This window comes from Amblyraja radiata, chromosome 27, assembly GCF_010909765.2.
Source record: "Amblyraja radiata isolate CabotCenter1 chromosome 27, sAmbRad1.1.pri, whole genome shotgun sequence".
Classification (NCBI taxonomy): domain Eukaryota; kingdom Metazoa; phylum Chordata; class Chondrichthyes; order Rajiformes; family Rajidae; genus Amblyraja; species Amblyraja radiata.
In genome coordinates this window covers 15,695,793-15,714,971 of record NC_045982.1, presented here as the reverse complement: position 1 = coordinate 15,714,971, position 19,179 = coordinate 15,695,793, and the positions used below count along the sequence as shown (strand labels likewise).

Here is a 19,179-nt window from a genome sequence, read left to right as displayed (position 1 = left end):
AGATCGTATAAAGTCTTTCTCTAATAGGTGACTGTTTCTGTGTGTGTGTGTGTGTGTGTGTGTGTGTGTGTGTGTGTGTGTGTGTGTGTGTGTGTGTGTATATATATATATATATATATATATACACACACACACACACACATATATACACATATATATACACATATATATATATATATATATATATATATATATATATATATATATATATATATATATATACACACACACACATATATACATATATATATATATAGAACCTCGAGTAATACTAAGATTTGTAGTATTTTATCCATAGGCTACCTTACTCAGATCTTGAGAGTATAAGACTTTGGGATATAGGTGATGATTATTGTGAAAGTCAGGATTAATTTTTGCTTTGGTTGGTGGAATCAATTACTTCAACAGCAGGCAGCCGAGATATTAACCTGCACCAATTCAGAATCTTCATAAAATATTGGTTAATTTACAAGAGTAGTATTGTTATCTGCTAACTTTTACATCTTCAGTTTAGAATCAAGCTAAAAGAAGCTAACATTGGCACGATCAGAAACTATGCTGTAATTAAAACCAGGTTTTGAATGAGAATTCAATGAATACATCTGGTTAAATCACTTAATTAGAAGTATTCACGTGAAATTATTATTTACCCTCATACTGCGCAGTGCCATTTGTTTTTTTTCCACTATTTGCTGTTTATAAATATAGACAAACTGAAAAGCCTTGCATTTAAAGCGTAATGATGGATCTCTCCTTAGTTTCGCTCACAGTTACAATACGAACCTCAGATTGATAAAATGACCGATGACAGGTTCAACCAGTACATTTCGATGCCGGCTTCAGCCACCATGCCCCGCTAACTACTGGAAATGTACTGAGTGGAGTTACAAGATTCCCTTCATTCCCCAAAGAACAGTCGCAACATCACTGCAGTTAAGTTACTGCAAGTGCAATTTCTGGGCTGGGAAACCAGACTTTTGACGTAACGATCGCCTGTCTAATTAACTTTCTCTTTGTAGTAGGGCTGTTTACAAATATCGCAACTAGTTTGCTGTCCTATTGGCGGGAGTGGTGTGAACCTCTCCGGTGCTGTACTTAAATCTCGCCCTGGTACCCCCGCCGCGCATTTCAGGGCGTTTTCGAGCATCTTCCCCAGTGCTATGTGTCGAGGCAGCGCTTCGTACCTGGGGTTCCGATTTCCATTCATGGGGCCCCTTCCTACACGCACTCCTTAGTTTGCTTTGCAGCAACCTCTTGACGGACGGCAGCAGCCGGCGGCGGTCGGTCGGTCGGCCGAGCCGGTGACAGGCGAAGCTGGGCTGGGAACAAGTGGCTTGTCTCCGCTGGCGCACCTCCTGAGCGGCGGGGCCTCGGCTCTCCTCTCGCTGCTGACGGCTGGGAAATGCCGATGAGGCCTCTGGCTTACGGGCGGGGACGATGGATGCGGCTGACTCGGCGGCGCTGGCTGCTCCCTTCACTTTCTCCACGTTCCGGCCCCGCTCACCATCTACTTTTCTCTCTCGCTCTCTCCCTCTCTCCGCCGCTTTCGTCTTCTTTTTTAATTCTCACCTACGGCGACTAAGCGGAAGCACCGTCATCCAACCGCCGGATATGACGAGACCCGGACTGATTCATAAACATTCCGGGCGAGGGGCGTGACGTCACGACGCCGGCGTAATATTCAGGAATCCGACGTTACGTAGGATGTTATTATAATGAGGTCAGGGCGAGGATCTGACATTTGCGACGAGGACGAAGTAGGAATTGTGTAGTTCACCTTTAGAAGCGTTTAATGGAGTCGAAGCAGCTGGGATTGCAGGTTTGAATTCGTACGAGCCGAGTGGGGAAGCGAGTGTGGTGAATGAATGCACGTTGGGAGGCATGGTTAGAGGAATTAGATGCCTACGCAGACAGACGGAGACTGTTTGGCGATGGGGCAACGTTGGTGCAGCTCACACGACGGCGAGCATAGTTATTGTACAGTTCTGGAGCTCCAGTTCAGGAGACTTTCAGGACAGAAGGCAAAGTGGATTATGCGATCGATGGCTGTTGATGCGTTGACGAAGCACTTTTGTGGTGCGAACAAATCTACTACATGTCAATGACATGTATTTCGCCAGACGACACATGGAGGGCTGCAACAATGGAGTTGAGTTGAGGAATCATCAGTGATCAGGTTGTACAAAGTTGTATATCAAATGGCGTGAGACACAATGTTTAAGAAGGGACGGCAGATGCTGGAATATCGAAGGTACACAAAAATGCTGGAGAAACTCAGCGGGTGCAGCAGCATCTATGGAGCGAAGGAAATAGGCAACGTTTCGGGCCGAACCCCTTCTTCAGACTCAAGCGTGAGACATAAGTTGCTGGAGAAAGGTGACACGCTGGCATTAATGGAAACACCGCTTCATTTGAAGATGTGGAAACCCAGTTTCAGACCAGAGATTGGATGGTGGAAGGCACTTTAACAAGATGACCCTCTGGCACTCGCAAGGGTCATTCCAAAGCTGAAGATGACTCTGAATGTTTTAGATGTGGGATTTTTTGACATTTTGGCAAGGATTCATGTTGTCCTGGCAAGGGTCAAACATGCAGAAAGTATGGAAGAAAATACCATTTTGCAAGAAAGTGTCGAGCCCCAGGCAAACAAAGAGAGATCAGTTTATGCCATATTGATAAATGTGAATGTAAATGTGACGAAACACAGATGGATGCATGATATGTTATTGCTATCAACAATAAGCACAGAATGTAGTCAGTGATGATTGGAGGTTTGGATCAATTTGACCCAAGTGAGGAAACGAGTGTGGTGAGTGCACGTTGGGAGGCATGGTTAGAGGAATTAGATGCCTACGCAGGCAGCCTGGGACTGTTTGTCGATGGGGCAACGTCAGTGCAGCTCACACGCCGGTGAGCATTGTGATTGTATAGTTCTGGTGCTTCAGTTCAGGACACCTCCAGAGACAGGAGGCAAAGTGGATTATGCGATGGCTTTTGATGCGTTGAAGAAGCACTATGTGGTGCAAACAAATACTACATTTCAATGTCATGTATTTTGCCAGACGACACGGGGGGGGGGGGGGGAAGCAATGTTCAGTTTGTCACTAGATTGCATCAATTTTCTGAGGACTGCAACTATGGTGCTGAACTGGAGAATCAGAAGCAGCTGGGAATAGAGGTTTGAAACCATCAAAATTTATACCATGATGATGAATGTCCATGTGAATGTAAATATGCCAAAACATGGATGGATGCAGGATATGCTTTTGTATTAAAAAATAAGCACGCAAAGATGCCGGTGATGATCGGATGTGTGGAAATAGACATTATAATAGACTCTGGAAGTGATAGCAATGTTATCGATAGAGCACTGTGGGAAGTCTTAAAACTGAGCAAGATAAAATGCACTTTAAGGATGTGTAAGAAGAAATTGTATCCTTATACATGTCATCGAAAACCACTCCAGACGATGTTTCAAGGTAAATGTCCAAGCTGGTGACAAGCACACTTTGGCTGAATTTGTAATCATTGAGGAGTAATGAGAACCACTAATGAGTAGAGAGATTTCCCAAGCATTCGGTGTGCTACACTTTGGGATAAATGTGAACTCACTGAAGTCATATGCAGACCTAAAGGGAAGCTCAGGTCAGTATAATTGGAAAATTGCATGATCGTCAGAACAAACTTGAGATAAACCCAGATGTTTAGCTTGTAGCACAACCAATGAGAAGAATCTCATTTGGGTGAAGCGAGAAGGTTGAGGCCATGATCCAAGAACTAATTGAACAGGATATAATTGAGCATGTTGAAGAATCAATGCCATAGGTCAGTCCAATTATAGCAGTACCAAAACCAAATGGAGAGACAAGACTTTGCGTGGACACGAGACAAACAAATGAGGCAATAATACGAGAGACACGCCATACCTACTGTCGATTAGGTCCTATAAGAGCTATCTTCAAGCAAAGTATTTTCTAAGCTAAACCTAAAGTTGTGTTATCATCAGTTGGACCCAGAGTCAAGGAAAATAACAACTTTTGACACACATTGTGGACTCTACTGATATGAGGTTGTTGTTCGGAGTCAATGGATCACCAGAGATTTACCAACATGAAATTCACAACGTAATTGAAGGGGTTCCTGGACAGCAAATGATATCAACATTCACTGTACCACACGAGGAACAGACGCGGACAGACGCTAGCTTGGGCGAAGGCTGCAAGATTTACATTGATTTTGAGATATATGCCTCACTGGTCCTTATTTATTGCCCCATTTTTGTCGAGTTGTTGGTCATTGACATTTCTCATGAACACTTAAACTTTGTATCAGTTCTATACTACAGACTGCTTAAGTCATATGAGCCAGCAATACCTAGTTATACAACAATCTACACACTACCAAAGTAAATGGAGAATCCTGCACACATCAAAATCTGCGAAGAGAATTACATCCTTATCTTCCTTTCAACAATTTAAACCTTTTAAAATGCCAGGAACAGGCAAATGTTTTATTTGTCATAATAGCAGAATATAAATGCAGTTGACAAGAAATTAGAAAAAAATATATACTGTATTGCCTGAGTGTTAAATTAATACTTGCCAAAATTGTGAATTCAAGTTCATGAATTTTGTGTCACAGCATTACACATTTATCATAATGTAAATATGTAAATAAAACTAGTCTTCAAGATATTTATAATTCAACCTATTAAAGTTTCTTATTAATTTAAACTACCAAGTAACCAGCCTGGATAAATCAATTTGAAGAAAAAGTTTGAAGAAGTGTCCCGACCTAAAACATCACCTACCCATTTTCTCCAGAGATACTGCCTGACCCGCTGAGTTACTCCAGCATTTCGCGTCCATCTTTGGATAAATCAGTTATTCGGTTCAATCATCATTGATTCAAACATCGGTCTGAAGAAGGTTCTCGACCCGAAACGATACACATTCCTTCTCTCCAGAGATACTGCCTGTCTCGCTGAATTACTCCAGCATTTTGTGTCTATCTTTGATTAAAACCAGCATCTTTCCTACACATATTCAGTTCAATCCATTTGTATCAGAACTGTTGCATTGTAGCTGGCAGACCCATTGCTTCTGCTTGTTTATGTCCCACTGAATTAATTTCCACATACCTCTACTCCATCCTATCCTCCCCAGATCCAATTACCCACTACCTATGTCCAAGACACCTCACACACTCTCTGTCTCTTCAATGACTTCCGTTTTCCAGGCTCCCACTCCCTCATCTTTACTATGGATGACCAGTCACTCTACACCTCCATCCCCCACCAGGAAGGTCTTAAAGCCCTCAGTTTCTTCCTCGACTGCAGAACCAGCCAATTTCTGTCTGGACAATAGGTGCAGGATAGGCCATTCGGCCCTTCGTGTCAGCACCGCCATTCAATGTGATCATGGCTGATCATCCCCAATCAGTACCTCGTTCCTGCCTTCTCCCCATATCCCCTGACTCCACTATCTTTAAGAGCCCTACCAAGCTCTCTCTTGAAAGTATCCAGAGAACCGGCAGAGAGGCAGAGTTCCACAGACTCACAACTCTCCATGTGAAAGTGTTTCCTCATCTCCGTTCTAAATGCCTTTCCCCTTATTCTTAAACTGGTTCTGGACTTCACCAACATCGGGAACATGTTTCCTGCCCCTAGCGTGTTCAAACCCTTAATAATCATATGTTTCAATAAGATAACCTCTCATCCTTTTAAATTCCAGAGTATACAAGCCCAACCGCTCCATTCTCTCAGCATATGACAGTCCTGCCATCCCGGTAATTAATCTTGTGAACCTACGCTGCACTTCCTCAATAGCAAGAATGTCTTCCACAAATTAGGGGACCAAAACTGCATACAATATTCCAGGTGTGGTCTCACCAAGGCCCTGTACAACTGCAGAAGGACCTACACTCCTACACTCAACTTCTCTTGTTATGAAGGCCAACATGTCATTCGCTTTCTTCACTGCCTGCTGTACCTGCATGCTTAATTTCATTGACTGATGAACAAGGGCCCCCAGATCCCATTGTACTTCCCCTTTTCCCAACTTGGTACCATTTAAATAATAATCTGCCTTCCTGTTTTTGCTACCAAAGTGGATAACCTCACATTTATCCACATTAATCTGCATTTGCCCACTCCTCCAACCTGTCCAAGTCACCCTGCATTCTCATAGCATCCTCCTCACACTCACTGTCTACTAACACTCTCCTCCGCCTGGCAGAGCTGGTTCTTACCCTTGACAACTTCTTCGCTCCTCCAACTTCCTCCAAATCCAAGGCGTAGCTATGGGCACTCGCATGGGCCACAGTTTTGCCTGCCTCTTTGTAGGGTTCGTCGAACACAGGTGTACACTGGCCCTATCCCCAAACTCTACCTCCGCTACATTTTCAACTGCATCGGCGCTACCTTCTGCACCCATGCAGAACTCAATGACTTCATCAACTTCATGACTAATTTCCATCCTGCACTTAAATTCACTTGGTCCATCTCTGACATCTCACTACCGTTTCTCGATCTCACCGTCTCCATCACAGGAGACAGACTATTGACTGACATCTATTACAAACCCACTGACTCCCATAACTATCTACACTACACTTCTTGCCACCTTGATTCCTTCTATCCCTTGCTCCCAATTCCTCCGTCTACGCCGCATCTGTGCCCTGGATGAGGATTTCGGAGATGTCCTCATTCTTTAGGGAACGGGGGTTCCCCCCTTCCATTATAGATGAGGCTCTCACTAGTGTCTCCTCGATATCCCGCAGCTCCGCTCTTGTTCCCCCTCCCCCTATTCGTAACAAGGACAGAATCCCCCTTCTCAACTTCCACCCCATCAGCTGTCACATGCAGCATATAATCCTCCAACATTTTCACCACCTCCAACGGGATCCCACTACTGGCCACATCTTCCCATCTCCACCCCTTTCTGCTTCCGCAGAGACCGTTCCCTCCACAACTCCCTGGTCAACTTGTACTTTCCCACCCAAACCACCCCCTCCCCAGGTACTTTCCCCTGCAACCGCAGGAGATGCAACAGTGGGGTCCCTTTACCCCACCCCCTCGACAAATGTGGGGTCCCTTTACCCCACACCCTCGACTCCAACCAAGGATCACAACAGTCTTTTCAGGTGAGGCAGAGGATCACTTGTACCTCGTCCAACCTCATCTACTGTATCCACCGTTCCAGTTGTCAACTCTTGTATATCGGCGAGACCCAAGTGCAGGCTCGGTGATCGTTTCACTGAACACCTCCTCTCAGTCCGCCTTAACTTACCTGATCTCCCGGTTGCTCAGTACTTTACTTCCCCCTCCCATTCCCAATCTGACCTTTCTGTCCTGAGCCTCCTCCATTGTCAGAGTGAGGCCCAGCGCAAATTAGAGGAACAGCACCTCATATTTCACTTGGGTAACTTGCACCCCAACGGTATGAACATTGACTTCTCTGAATTCAAATAGCACTTGCGTTCCCTCTCTCTCCATCCCCTCCTTCCCAGTTCTCCCACCAATCTTACAGTCTCCGACTACATTCTATCTCCGTCCCGCCCACTCCCCTGACAACAGTCTGAAGAAAAGTCTCGACTCGAAACATCATCCATTCCTTCTCTCCAGAGATGCTGCCTGTCCCGCTGAGTTACTCCAGCATTGTGTCTACCCGCACTGTAGCTACACTTGTACGCTTATTTGATGGTGTGCTGATGAAATATGTACTTGCATATTTGCAGAAAGCAGATTTAAGGGTATAGTAAATAAATAAATTGACTGTAAACACAATTGCAATTAATAGGGTAATCTTTTTCACACAACATACTGTGGCTGTTTAATGCTTTCCAACACATGCGTTTGAGGTTGCCGTCAAGATTTTATGATCACATTGCAAACTTTAAGAAACTTACTTTAAATTGGTCCAGGAGTTTTCATCACAATAACATCGAGATCCATCAGAATGATTGGGTGAACGTTACCTTGAGAAAACTAGGTAATTTGAATGCATTTTGAACTCTTGGGAAGGCTCTTCATTTAAAAAAAATTCCAGGAACAAGTTGCAGAAAAGCTCTAATAAGACCATAGCTCAGACCCTCTAGTCCTGGCAACATCCTCGTAAATCTTCTCTGTACCCTTTCCAGCTTGACAGCATCTTTCATACAACATGGTGCTCAGAACTGAACACAATATTCTGAACACTGAACACATTTGATATATATTGTGCATGGAGCTTGAATGTGTTGCAAGTACAGGAAAGAGATAGAAAACTTAGTGACATTGTGTTAGGATGATAACCTCAAGCTCAATGTCAGCAAGACAGAGCAGCTAGTTGTTGACTTCAGGAAGCATGGTGGAGTACATTCCCCAATCAACATCAATGATACAGGTGTGGAAATGGTTCAGAGATACAAGTTCCATGGCGTTATTGCAAATGATCGGTCATGGACCTATCACATCGACATGGTAGCCAAGAAGGCATACCGACGCCACTACTTCCTGAGGAGACTTTTCTCTGATGGGCCGAGCATCGAAAACATGTCTAGAATTTAACTTTCGTGACTCATGTCTGGTATCTACTTGAAATTTGGCACAGATTTAGATAAAATATAATTGAGAAGGAATTCATAACTCGTCAGTGCCAAAATTTGCACACTAATTAATTAAGCTAATTAGAAAATTAGATCGTAAAAGTAACAGCGCCATCTAGTGTTCAAGAAGGAACTGCAGATGCTGGATTCAATGTTCAATTCTCCCAATTTTGTTAGCCCTTGCTGTCTCCTCCCCTTCCTCAGCCCTCAGGCTGTCTCCTCCCATCCCCCAGCTCTCGGGCTCCTCCTCCTCCTTCTTCCTTCCTTCTCCCCGCCACCCCCTATCAGTCTGTAGAAGGGTTTCGGCCCGAAACGTTACCTATTTCCTTCGCTCCATAGATGCTGCTGCACCCACTGAGTTTCTCCAGCATTTTTTTAGCCATCTAGTGCTCAATGCTCATATTACTGGAGAAACTCAGCGGGTGCGGCAGCATCTATGGAGCGAAGGAAATAGGCAACGTTTCGGGCCGAAACCCTTCTTCAGACTGATGTTGGGTTGGGGGGGTGGGGGGGAGGTGGGAAGAAGAAAGGAAGAGCCAGAGGGCTAAGGGAGAGCTGGGAAGGGGAGGAGACAGCAAGGGCTACTGGAAATTGGAGTAGTCAATGTTCAAGCCGCTGGTGTGCAGACTGCCCAAGCGGAATATGAGGTGCTGCTCCGCCAATTTCCGGTGGTGCTCACTCTGGCCATGGAGGAGACCCAGGACAGAAAGGTCGGATTCGGAATGGGAGGGGGAGTTGAATGGCTGAGCCACCGGGAGATCAGGTAGGTTAATGCGGACCGAGCGGAGGTGTTCGGCGGAACGATCGCCAAGCCTACGCTTGGTCTCACCGATGTAGATCAGCTGACATCTAGAGCAGCGGATGCAATAGAAGAGTTTGGAGGAGGTGCAGGTGAACCTCTGATGCACCTGGAACGACTGCTTGGGTCCTTGAATGGAGTCGAGTGGGGAGGTAAAGCGACAAGTGTAGCATCTCCCGCGGTTGCAAGGGAAAGTGCCTGGGGAGGGGGTGGTATGGGTGGGAAGGGAAGAATTGACCAGGGAGTTACGTAGGGAGCGGTCTTTGCGGAAAGCAGACGGTGGGGAGATGGGAAGATGGTGGTGGGGTCACGTTGGAGGTGGCGAAAATGACAGAGGACTATTTGTTGTATGTGACGACTAGTGGGGTGGAAGGTGAGGACCAGGGGGACCCCTCTTGCAAAGACAGGGTTCCCTACTCCCAATTCCTCTGTATCCACTGCATCTGCTCCCAGAAAAGATGAAGTATGATGGTAAGCTAGCCAAGAATATAAAGGAGGATAGTAAAAGCTTCTTTAGGTATGTGAATAGAAGAAAAAATAGACAAATGTGGGTCCCTTGAAGACAGAATCAGGTGAATTTATCGTGGGGAACAACAGTTCTGTCTACACAAACAATCTCCCAGATGTACTAGGGGACAGAGACCCTAGGGTGATGGAGGAACTGAAGGAAAATTCACATAAGTAAGGAGATGGTGTTGGGTAGACTGATGGGACTGAAGGCAGATAAATCCCCAGGGCCTGATGGTCTGCATCCCAGGATACTCAAGGAGGTGGCTCTAGAAATCGTGGACGCATTGGTGATCATTTTCCAATGTTCTATAGATTCAGGATCAGTTCTTGTGCATTGAAGGGGAGCTAATGCTGTCCCACTTTTCAAGAAAGGACAGAGAGAGAAAACTGGGAATTATAGACCAGTTAGCCTGACATAAGTGGTGGGGAAGATGCTGGAGGCTACTATAACAGATGAAATAGCGGCACATCTGGATAGCAGCAACAGGATAGGTCCGAGTCAGCATGGATTTTCGAAGGGGAAATTATGCTTGGAATTTTTTGAGGATGTAACAAGTAAAATGGACAAGGGAGAGCCAGTGGATGGAGGTAACCTGAACTTTCAGAAAGCCTTTGATAAAGTCCCACACAGGAGATTAGTGGGCAAAATTAGAGCACATGGTATTGGGGGTAGGGTACTGACATGGATAGAAAATTGGTTGGCAGACAGGAAGCAATGAGTAGGGATTAACGGGTCACTTTCAGAATGACAGACAGTGACTAGCGAGGTGCAGCAAGGCTCTGTGCTGGGACCGCAGCTATTTACAATATGCATTAATGATTTAGATGAAGGAATTAAAAGTAATATTAGAAAATTTGCAGATGACACAAAGCTGGGTGGCAGTGTGAACTGTGAAGAGGATGCTATGAAAATGCAGGGTGACTTGGATAGGTTGGGTGGGTGGGCAGATGCAGTATAATGCAGATAAATGTGAGGTTATCCAATTTGGAGACAAGAACGGGAAGGCAGATTATTATCTGAATGGTGTCATGTTAGGAAAAGGGGAAGTACAATGAGACCTGGGTGTCCTAGTACATCAGTCATTGAAAGTAAGCATACAGGTGCAGCTGGCAGTGAAGAAGGCTAATGGCATGTTGGCCTTCATAACGAGAGGAGTTGAGTATAGCAGCAAAGAGGTCCTTCTGCAGTTGTACAGGGCCCTGGTGAGTCCACACCTGGAGTATTGTGTGCAGTTTTGGTCTCCTAATTTGAGGAAGGACATTCTTGCTATTGAGGGAATGCTGCGTGGGTTCACAAGATTAATTCCCGGGATGGCGGGACTGTCATATGATGAAAGAATGGTGCGACTGGGCTTGTATTCACTGGAATTTAGAAGGATGAGAGGATATCTTATAGAAACATATAACATTATTAAGGGATTGGACGCTACTTGCAGGAAACATGTTCTCGATGTTTGGGGAGTTCAGAACCAGGGGCCACAGTTTAAGAATAAGGGGTCGGCCATTTAGAACTGAGATGAGGAAAAACGTTGTCACACAGAGAGTTGTGAATTTGTGGAATTCTCTGCTTCAGAAGGCAGTGGAGGCCGATTCACTGGATGCATTCAAAAGAGAGTTAGATAGAGCTCTTAGGGCTAGCGGAATCAAGGGGTATGGGGAGAAGGCAGAAACAGGGTACTGATTGTGAATGATCAGCCATGATCACATTGAATGGCGGTGCTGGCCCGAAGGGCCGAATGGCCTATTCCTACACCTATTGTCTATGTATCTCTGTAAGATGAGACTTTCCATTCTAGGACAACCGTGGTTTCCTCCCTTCTGGCACAGATGGGTCCCTCACACGCGTCTTCTCTGTGTTCTGTACATCTGCTCTTGCTCGCCTCCCCTCAGACGGAATAAGGATAGATTTCCCCTGGTCCTCTCCTTTCACCCCACCAGTGGGGTGGGAGATTGCAGACTTCACGTGGTCCACCCTGTTTCGACTAATGCAATCAACCCGACGTGCACAAACAATTAGATGAAATAGAACAAGCTGACCTACAACTTTAAGCTGTGCACACCATACGCAAGAAGAATAGCCCCACCAGCCATCCAACACATCATACTCCGCCATTTCCGTCACCTCCAATGCGATCCCACCACTAGTCTTCTCATCTCCACCCTTTTCACCTTCTGCAGAGGCCACACCCTCCACAACTCCTTGGTTCACTCATCCCTGCCCACCCAAACAACACCTTTCATGGGTACTTACCCCTGCAACCACAGAGGATATACCACCTGTCCCTATACCCCCTCACTTGCCTCCATCCAAGGATCCCAGCTGCCCTTCCAGGTGACACACAGATTTACATGCATCTCCTTTAACCTCATCTGGCGTTGCCGATGTGGCCTCTTGTACATCGACGAGACCAAGCTTAGACTTGGCGACCGTTGCCAGAGTGATGCCACATGCAAACTGGAGGAGGAGCATCTCATATTCCGTGTGGGTAGCTTACGACACAATGGTTTGAACACCGAATTTTCAAATTTTAGCTAATGTCCAGCCTCCCCCCCCCCACCTAATTTCTTTCCCTATCCATCCATCCCCTATGCCCCACCTGTTTCTCCACCCCACATCCCCCCCACCCTCCTGTTACTTTCCTCCCTCTGGTTTCACAATCCACCTCTTTTCAAAGCTGTTTTAACACCTTCTGCTCGTATCTGTTTTAACCATCTGCCTGCTGAGTTACTCCAGCACTTTATGTCCTTTTGTGCATTGACCAGCATCTGTTCTTTTTCAAAATAACAGAAAACTTGTCCCTTCACCTTGCTCCTGTCAGCCAGAAGGTACAGAAGCTTGAAGGCGCGCACAACCAGACACAGGAACAGCTTCTTCGCCTCTCTTTTCAGGTTTCAAAATGGGCCTTCCATAAGTTACAGTATTGTTAGATTCACCTCTACCCCATTGAGGACATTGGACTTTATCTATGGAACTGATGCAAATTACGAGAAAACAGTTCTTCAGTGCAATTTCTGAAAACAAAAAGGATTTAAAAAAGTAAATTGTCCCCAAGTTATTATATAATTGCAGTTGTCGTTCAAGCTATTCGTTTCCACTTGGTTGAATTTATACACCTCAGTTTAACCGTAAATTGACAAAAGGAGGCACCTCCTTTGTGGTGGAATAAAATTACTTTGAAAGTTGCTTCAAATCATTTTATTTTTTTTAAAACACTTGTGCAGCAAGGAAAAGAAACATAGAAAATTATAAATATTGTTAACTTCAGTATATTGGTTCAGTGTAAGAAAATAAACTACTCTGCCTCAGTAAATTCTCAAGTATAACACCCAGCATCAAGGCTACACCTTAGCTGAGCATTTTATTTCAATAGGAATTTCCACAGACATGGCTTGGGAATGAATGGGCTCATTCTCCACTTCACAGGAAGTAAAGTTAGATGATTGGATTGATGAGTTATGAGCTTACTGAGGATTGGATCATCTCATACACTGCCGACTGATGCTGCCGAGATGAAAATGTTTCAAGCTACTTTTAACTTCTGTTTAAAGAAATACCAGATTATCATTCTCTCTCTCTCTTTGCAGCTTTGAACTTTACCCTTATAGGCACAGACTTTTTATTCCAGTTCCATAATTCCATCTTTTCAGCAATTAGACAATGAAAGGCACCATTACCAATCCCAATTTTGCTGCTTATACCACTGCATTCTTAGCAAGGGTTGGTTGATCGTGACCTGAAGCAGGTCCCTAATACAAAGATAATTACACACCCACTTAGAATTGACTAACACAACAAGTATCAAAGGAATTTGAGGTGTAGTAGTTTGCTGAATACATTTAAGCTATTGGGAAAGCCCATTTTCACATAGACGTTCTTTACCTGCATTAGATAAGTATAAAGATATGTACTTAATCAACCTTCGTAAACCAAGTCCTTTCGGAGTTAGAATTCCACTATTTAAGGCAGCAGGGAGAATTAAATTCATGTAATTTGAAATTAATTTGTGCTTTTCTTGTTACACATCCCTTATTTGCTGCAAGGAGAAATAGTGATGCGCTCCCAGGCTTCTGTAAGTACCCCAATATATATGTGGGATAAACAATAGTAACCCAGCCTGGTTTAATTTTCCTCTTCCAAAGTGTCCAAGCTAAAGTCAGGTAAACTCCAACTGGCAATGTGTTGCAGTAACACCACATTACAACCTTTCTAGGACTTGTGACATTGTTTACAACCATGTGAAAATCTTATAGTTTACAGATTGTATCTAGGCACATTGAACATACTTGAGTAATGTCAATCATGCTCTCTTTTATGAGGAGTTTGATGACCCCCTCTGTTGTGCTTTAAGGTTAAACCATATACCTCATCAAGTGCATCTTATCCATTACTCTACACTGAAATAATTCATAAGAATTTCCCAACTCTATGTGCATTGCATGCCAATTACCTGAGAGATGCCACTAACATAAAGCTCTGTTATGGCCAGCTATAAAAGACAGAAAGGGTTAAATTGAGGCGGTAATTTGCCTCTTACAGACATCAGATTTAATCTTACGTCGATTTCAATTTACTTTTATGCAATTGTTCAAAATTACCCTAAAATCTTCCATAATTGTGTGTCCGTCTATCTCTATAATCTGCCCAGCCCTAGGACTCTACAAGATTCGGACTCAAGGACCCTAGAGGACTTGAGGGCCTGAGCTACAGGAAGAGGTTGGACAGGCCAGGGCTTCATGCCCTGGAATGTTGGAGACCGACGGTGATCTTATAAAATCAGGGGAATAGATAGGGTGAACAGAATATTTTATGCAGTGTACAAAACAAGAACCAGAGGACAAAGGTTGAAGGTGAGAGGGGAAAGAGTTAATAAGAAACTGAGGGGCAACCTTTTCCACACAGATGTATATTTGGAACAAGCTGCCGGAGGTGGTAGTTGATGCTGATACCATAACAACACTTAAAAGTCATTTAATGGTCGGCATGGACAGGTTGGGCTGGAGGGCCTGTTTCTGTGCTGTATGGCTCTAAGATAGCTGCACTCCTTGAATTCTGGGCTTTAGATCATTCACAAATATATTTTCTTTTGTTTGTCAAATGCCATTATCTGCAGGGTCCTAAACTCCCATCTATCCTCATTCTACAAACACTCCTCAAACCTAACATTTGATTAATCTTATGTTCATCTCCCATAACATCTTTGTATGTGGCTCATTGACATATTTTGTTTGACAATGCTGCTGAAGTGATACTTTGCACTTGGTTGTTCAGATAAAGAACGCAAATGTTCCCATGAAAACAGCTGGCAAAGGAATAATTGAGCAGACTGGGAATCTTCTATTTGTTTTTCTGAAGTTCAGACAGAGGCAGCTGAGGATGGCAGGGTAAAGAATGACTTTATCCAGAAAAGGGCACATCAGTTAGGGTCTCAGTTGCTACAAAGCAACCATTGCTGCTGCAAGCAAGTTTGGTTATACTGAGATAGAATGGGATGGGAATCATGACCCTGATATTTAACACTTCCTTCATTCATAAACATGTAGCATGTGGCACAAGATATCAAACATCAGGGAACATATACAGAACTCATTTCTACAAATCGTCTCCTTAAGGATGAAAGTTGAACAGGGTGGGGATGAAATCAATAAGTTTCACAAATAAAATTCAGGGTTGTGAAATGCTCTCTCATGGTTTACTCTTGATAATTTTAGCTGTATTACTTTTTTAATGGCAGAACTATTTACTGTCAATTTGTAGTGCTCTATTAATATGGAACATAGTATTTGTACAGCTTCTAGGCCTAATTTTCAATCTTTATGCTCCTGTGCAAATGGTGAATATAAAATGATATCCCAAAATGAATACCAAATCGTAGAGCAAATATTGTGGAAAAACTTGCTTTTTTGGGTTTACACATACCTCGATGTATACTGAAGTCTGTAAATATAGCATTGGGATATGTGTTGGAACATTTACTCGATCCTTGCAAGAAAAGGAGGAAAAGTTACCTTTACTAAATTTGTACATCTCAATTTATGAATCAAATGGTAAAGCTGCACAAAATCTATTTAGTGGTTTCACAGAATGGTTGGTCCAATAAATTAAAATATAATACCTGTAGAGGAGGGGAACTCCTCAAAGAATACAAGTATTTGCACCATCAGGGAACAATATAGAAAGCATTTTTCATACACCTTAATCAGGTGATGCGCATTCAACAGGTTTTTATATTGGCAGTAGGTTACAAAACCAATTCTAAAGTTTACCTTCAGTGAAAATTTCTTAGAGCATAATAATATCCTTCTCGCCAGCAAAAAATGTGTATGTCAATACGAGCAAGATGATTATAAATCCAAATAGCAATTACATACTTCAACGTTTGTATTGGTTTACTTTATAGAAAAATGGAATTTCAATCCTTTGAAGTAAATGACTTAAAAAAGGGATTTAAACTATGCTTCTTATTCATCCATGTGTGCTTTCAATTAATTAGCAGCTTCCAAAGAGAATTACTGTGCGAGTTCAGCTGACGTGCAATTCTTCTGCTGAATAGCTAAAGATCATTCAAAAATTTCTTAAAAAGACCCCAGACTCTGCTTTATTCATTCAACTATCTGCTAAAACTGAATCTATAAATCTACTTGTTTCATTGCTGCCATATTCAACCCCCATGTATAAAAGGGTCTGTGCAGGAGTGGCTCACAATATCAGTAAAAGTGAAGAGCAGCCATTGCAACCTTGTACGTTACTTAATGCGATATTTAAAAAAAATAATTTACAAGTTTCCATTTGTTCTACCTCAGATTCAAGACTTATTAGCGTTTCCATATATTCATAATAACTTTCTAAAGTCCAGACTTTAGAAAGTGACCACATAACATTAAGATCTCTTTCGATTGTGTATATACACAATTTTCTGTACTTGCTTGGATGAAACACGAAAGCACAATAAAAAAAAATGTCAAAAGAACATAAACAGGTTGAAAATGATTGATTAGTTTGGTGCCAAGTTAAGAAAATGTCCATCAGACTTACAAATTCAAATAATTACTAGTCCAGGCACTAAGTTGAACGGTTGTTTAAGAAGGAACTGCAGATGCTGGAAAATCGAATGTAGACAAAAATTCTGGAGAAACTCAGCGGGTGAGGCAGCATCTATGGAGCGAAGGACATGGGCAACGTTTCGGATCGAGACCCTTCTTCAGACTAAGTTGAACGGTTCAGCTTTTGGACCTGTGGAATTTTTTTTAACCCTTGAACAATTCAATTGAAGTAGCTGCGTTCTGAGCATTTGTAATCCTCGTGTCTAAAAACTAAAAGGAGTTTGGCAGTGAACATTTGAACTTTACATTAAGTCATCAATATATTGCATAAATACATGTAAAAAATAAAACATAAATGTGAAATGTGTTTTTTGTCATATCTATAATATGCTTGGCCAATCTTTCTCCACCAGTTATTAGTTCTTTGAAGAATGCTCTTGTAAAATACAACTTGATCCCTTCCAACCTCCAAGACACATCCTGTAGAAGGTGCTTATATGTTCTTGCATGGCTGCTTATAGTCCAGAAGGCTGGTAAGTTGAAGTGACTGAATATTCAGAGAGTTAAGCAAAGTACATTGTGCGTAAGGTATCCTGGTGAACTTGTACAGCTTTAGCCAGTGCCTGGGGATCCCGTCCATTACTCTGTCCAGAGATATGACTGCCTTCGCCACTGTAAACAAAATAAGAAAAGTGAACTCAATTCATTTGTCTACTCCAACCACTTCTGCAGAAGATATTAGCAAATATTTTATAACCCAGTTAGTGACCAGCAGCTGTAACTGGCGACGATGAGGGAAGCTTGTGGCCAGAGTAGTTGACTATTTAATGAACTAATGCAGGAAGAGGTGAGTTGTTTTTGAAAGAGCGAAAACAAGTGAGCCATTAGCCATTTCTAATACAGCTAATTTATCAAGTGCCCGCAAGAAAACCTTCCTAAAGATGTTTATCATTACATCTTTAGTTTCCCAACCTAGTTTTTCCATTATGACATCCTAGGGTATCTCAGTTGCTGGTGTAATAACAACATTTTTAACACCATCATGTCGATCAAACCATTTCTGTCATTTTCCATGAAACAAGCCCCATGTTGGTTCTCCCGATCCAAAGGGAGCAAACTGAAGAAAAATCTAGTGTGCAATTAATTAGCAGCTCTATCAAATAAAAATTACTGTATTCTAGTTAGTGAATAGGGTGGGGGGCGGGGAGAAGATAAGCGATAAATTTCAGTTTATTTTCTTCACCAGGTGCTCCTTATTCCCCAATTATTCCTCCAAATTGAAATTATTCCCCAATATCCCTCCAAACTCACTTTAATTATGAGAAGTTCATGGGACTTCCTCAACACCATACCGGCCTTACCCAAAGCAATTGCATATCTCAGCCAGTTTCCGTCCTTGGCCAGGTCCTTAACCGCCACATTTGAGATCTACTTCTGTTTTCATTAAATTACTGAGTAACCGTATTTCCGTCCTGTATGTCAGTTGCCCACGTTAATGGTTACATCTTTGGGGCACCGTAACAAAACCTTTCACAATTACCATTGCAATCACCTGGAAAAAATCCCCTTAACCCGTCTGTGCTTACAAACCCCTCATTCAACTTCAATGTCCCTGCTTTTCCAAGATCCCAGAAGGTATTCTGGCACTTCCCACCAATCTCTTTCTCCACTAGGTCGAAAAATGTTTCAGTGCCCCTTCCTACATAATTTGTCAATTTCAGTACCTTTGTCACCAACTTCCATCAAACCCTGAAATTTATCTGGAGTACTTTTGATACTTCTCTTCCTTTTCAGGATCTCTGTCTCCATTTTAGGTACAGACTTGCCACTGACATCTTCTATAAATCCACCTGGATCAGGGACCTAATCCACCCTTCCAAGTGAGGCAGAGATTCACCTGCAATTCCTCCATCCTGGTCAATTGCATTCGTTGTTCTTCATGTGACCTCTTCTGCATTAGTGAAACCAAGTGCAGCCATGGTGATCATTTCACTCTGTCCATTGTATTCTTTGCTCATTTCGCAAACAAAATGTCAGGTTGGGTGATGTTGTAGAATGCCTCTTTACAGTTTGTAAGCATGACCAAAACCTTCCAGTCACCTGTTCTCTAATTGTTCACTACAGATCTACTGGCTTTCCTCTTTTGCCTTCTACTGTCATGCTTTCTCGCAATTAATCTCTCCTTTTACCAACACAGCACAGGCATTCACTATGTTTCCTTGTTACTTATTATCCTGTTGCTG

The 19,179-nt window shown here is 43.0% G+C and overlaps 2 protein-coding genes and 1 long non-coding RNA gene across 7 annotated transcripts in view; 1 reads left to right on the top strand and 2 right to left on the bottom strand.

Moving 5' to 3' along the window:
- Positions 1 to 1,597, bottom strand: part of LOC116988484 (protein argonaute-3) — a 104,543-nt gene extending 102,946 nt beyond the window's left edge. The window contains exon 1 of one of the 2 annotated variants that reach the window (XM_033045225.1): positions 1,185 to 1,597. In XM_033045225.1, the coding sequence (XP_032901116.1) occupies positions 1,185 to 1,203 (19 nt within the window). In that variant the 5' untranslated portion in view covers positions 1,204 to 1,597. The remainder of the gene's footprint in view (positions 1 to 1,184) is intronic. The other variant, XM_033045224.1, reaches the window with a different exon arrangement.
- Positions 1,598 to 1,699: 102 nt separating this feature from the next.
- Positions 1,700 to 4,706, top strand: LOC116988486. The gene is made up of 2 exons (XR_004415960.1): positions 1,700 to 2,215; positions 2,364 to 4,706. It is a non-coding gene; the product is annotated as an uncharacterized LOC116988486 (long non-coding RNA).
- Positions 4,707 to 13,079: 8,373 nt separating this feature from the next.
- The window catches only part of LOC116988485 (protein argonaute-1), a 72,012-nt gene continuing 65,912 nt past the window's right edge, over positions 13,080 to 19,179 (bottom strand). For all 4 annotated transcript variants that reach the window (XM_033045228.1, XM_033045232.1, XM_033045231.1 and 1 more), the window contains one exon: positions 13,080 to 17,608. In XM_033045228.1, coding sequence (XP_032901119.1) covers positions 17,500 to 17,608 — 109 coding nt within the window. In that variant the 3' untranslated portion in view covers positions 13,080 to 17,499. The remainder of the gene's footprint in view (positions 17,609 to 19,179) is intronic.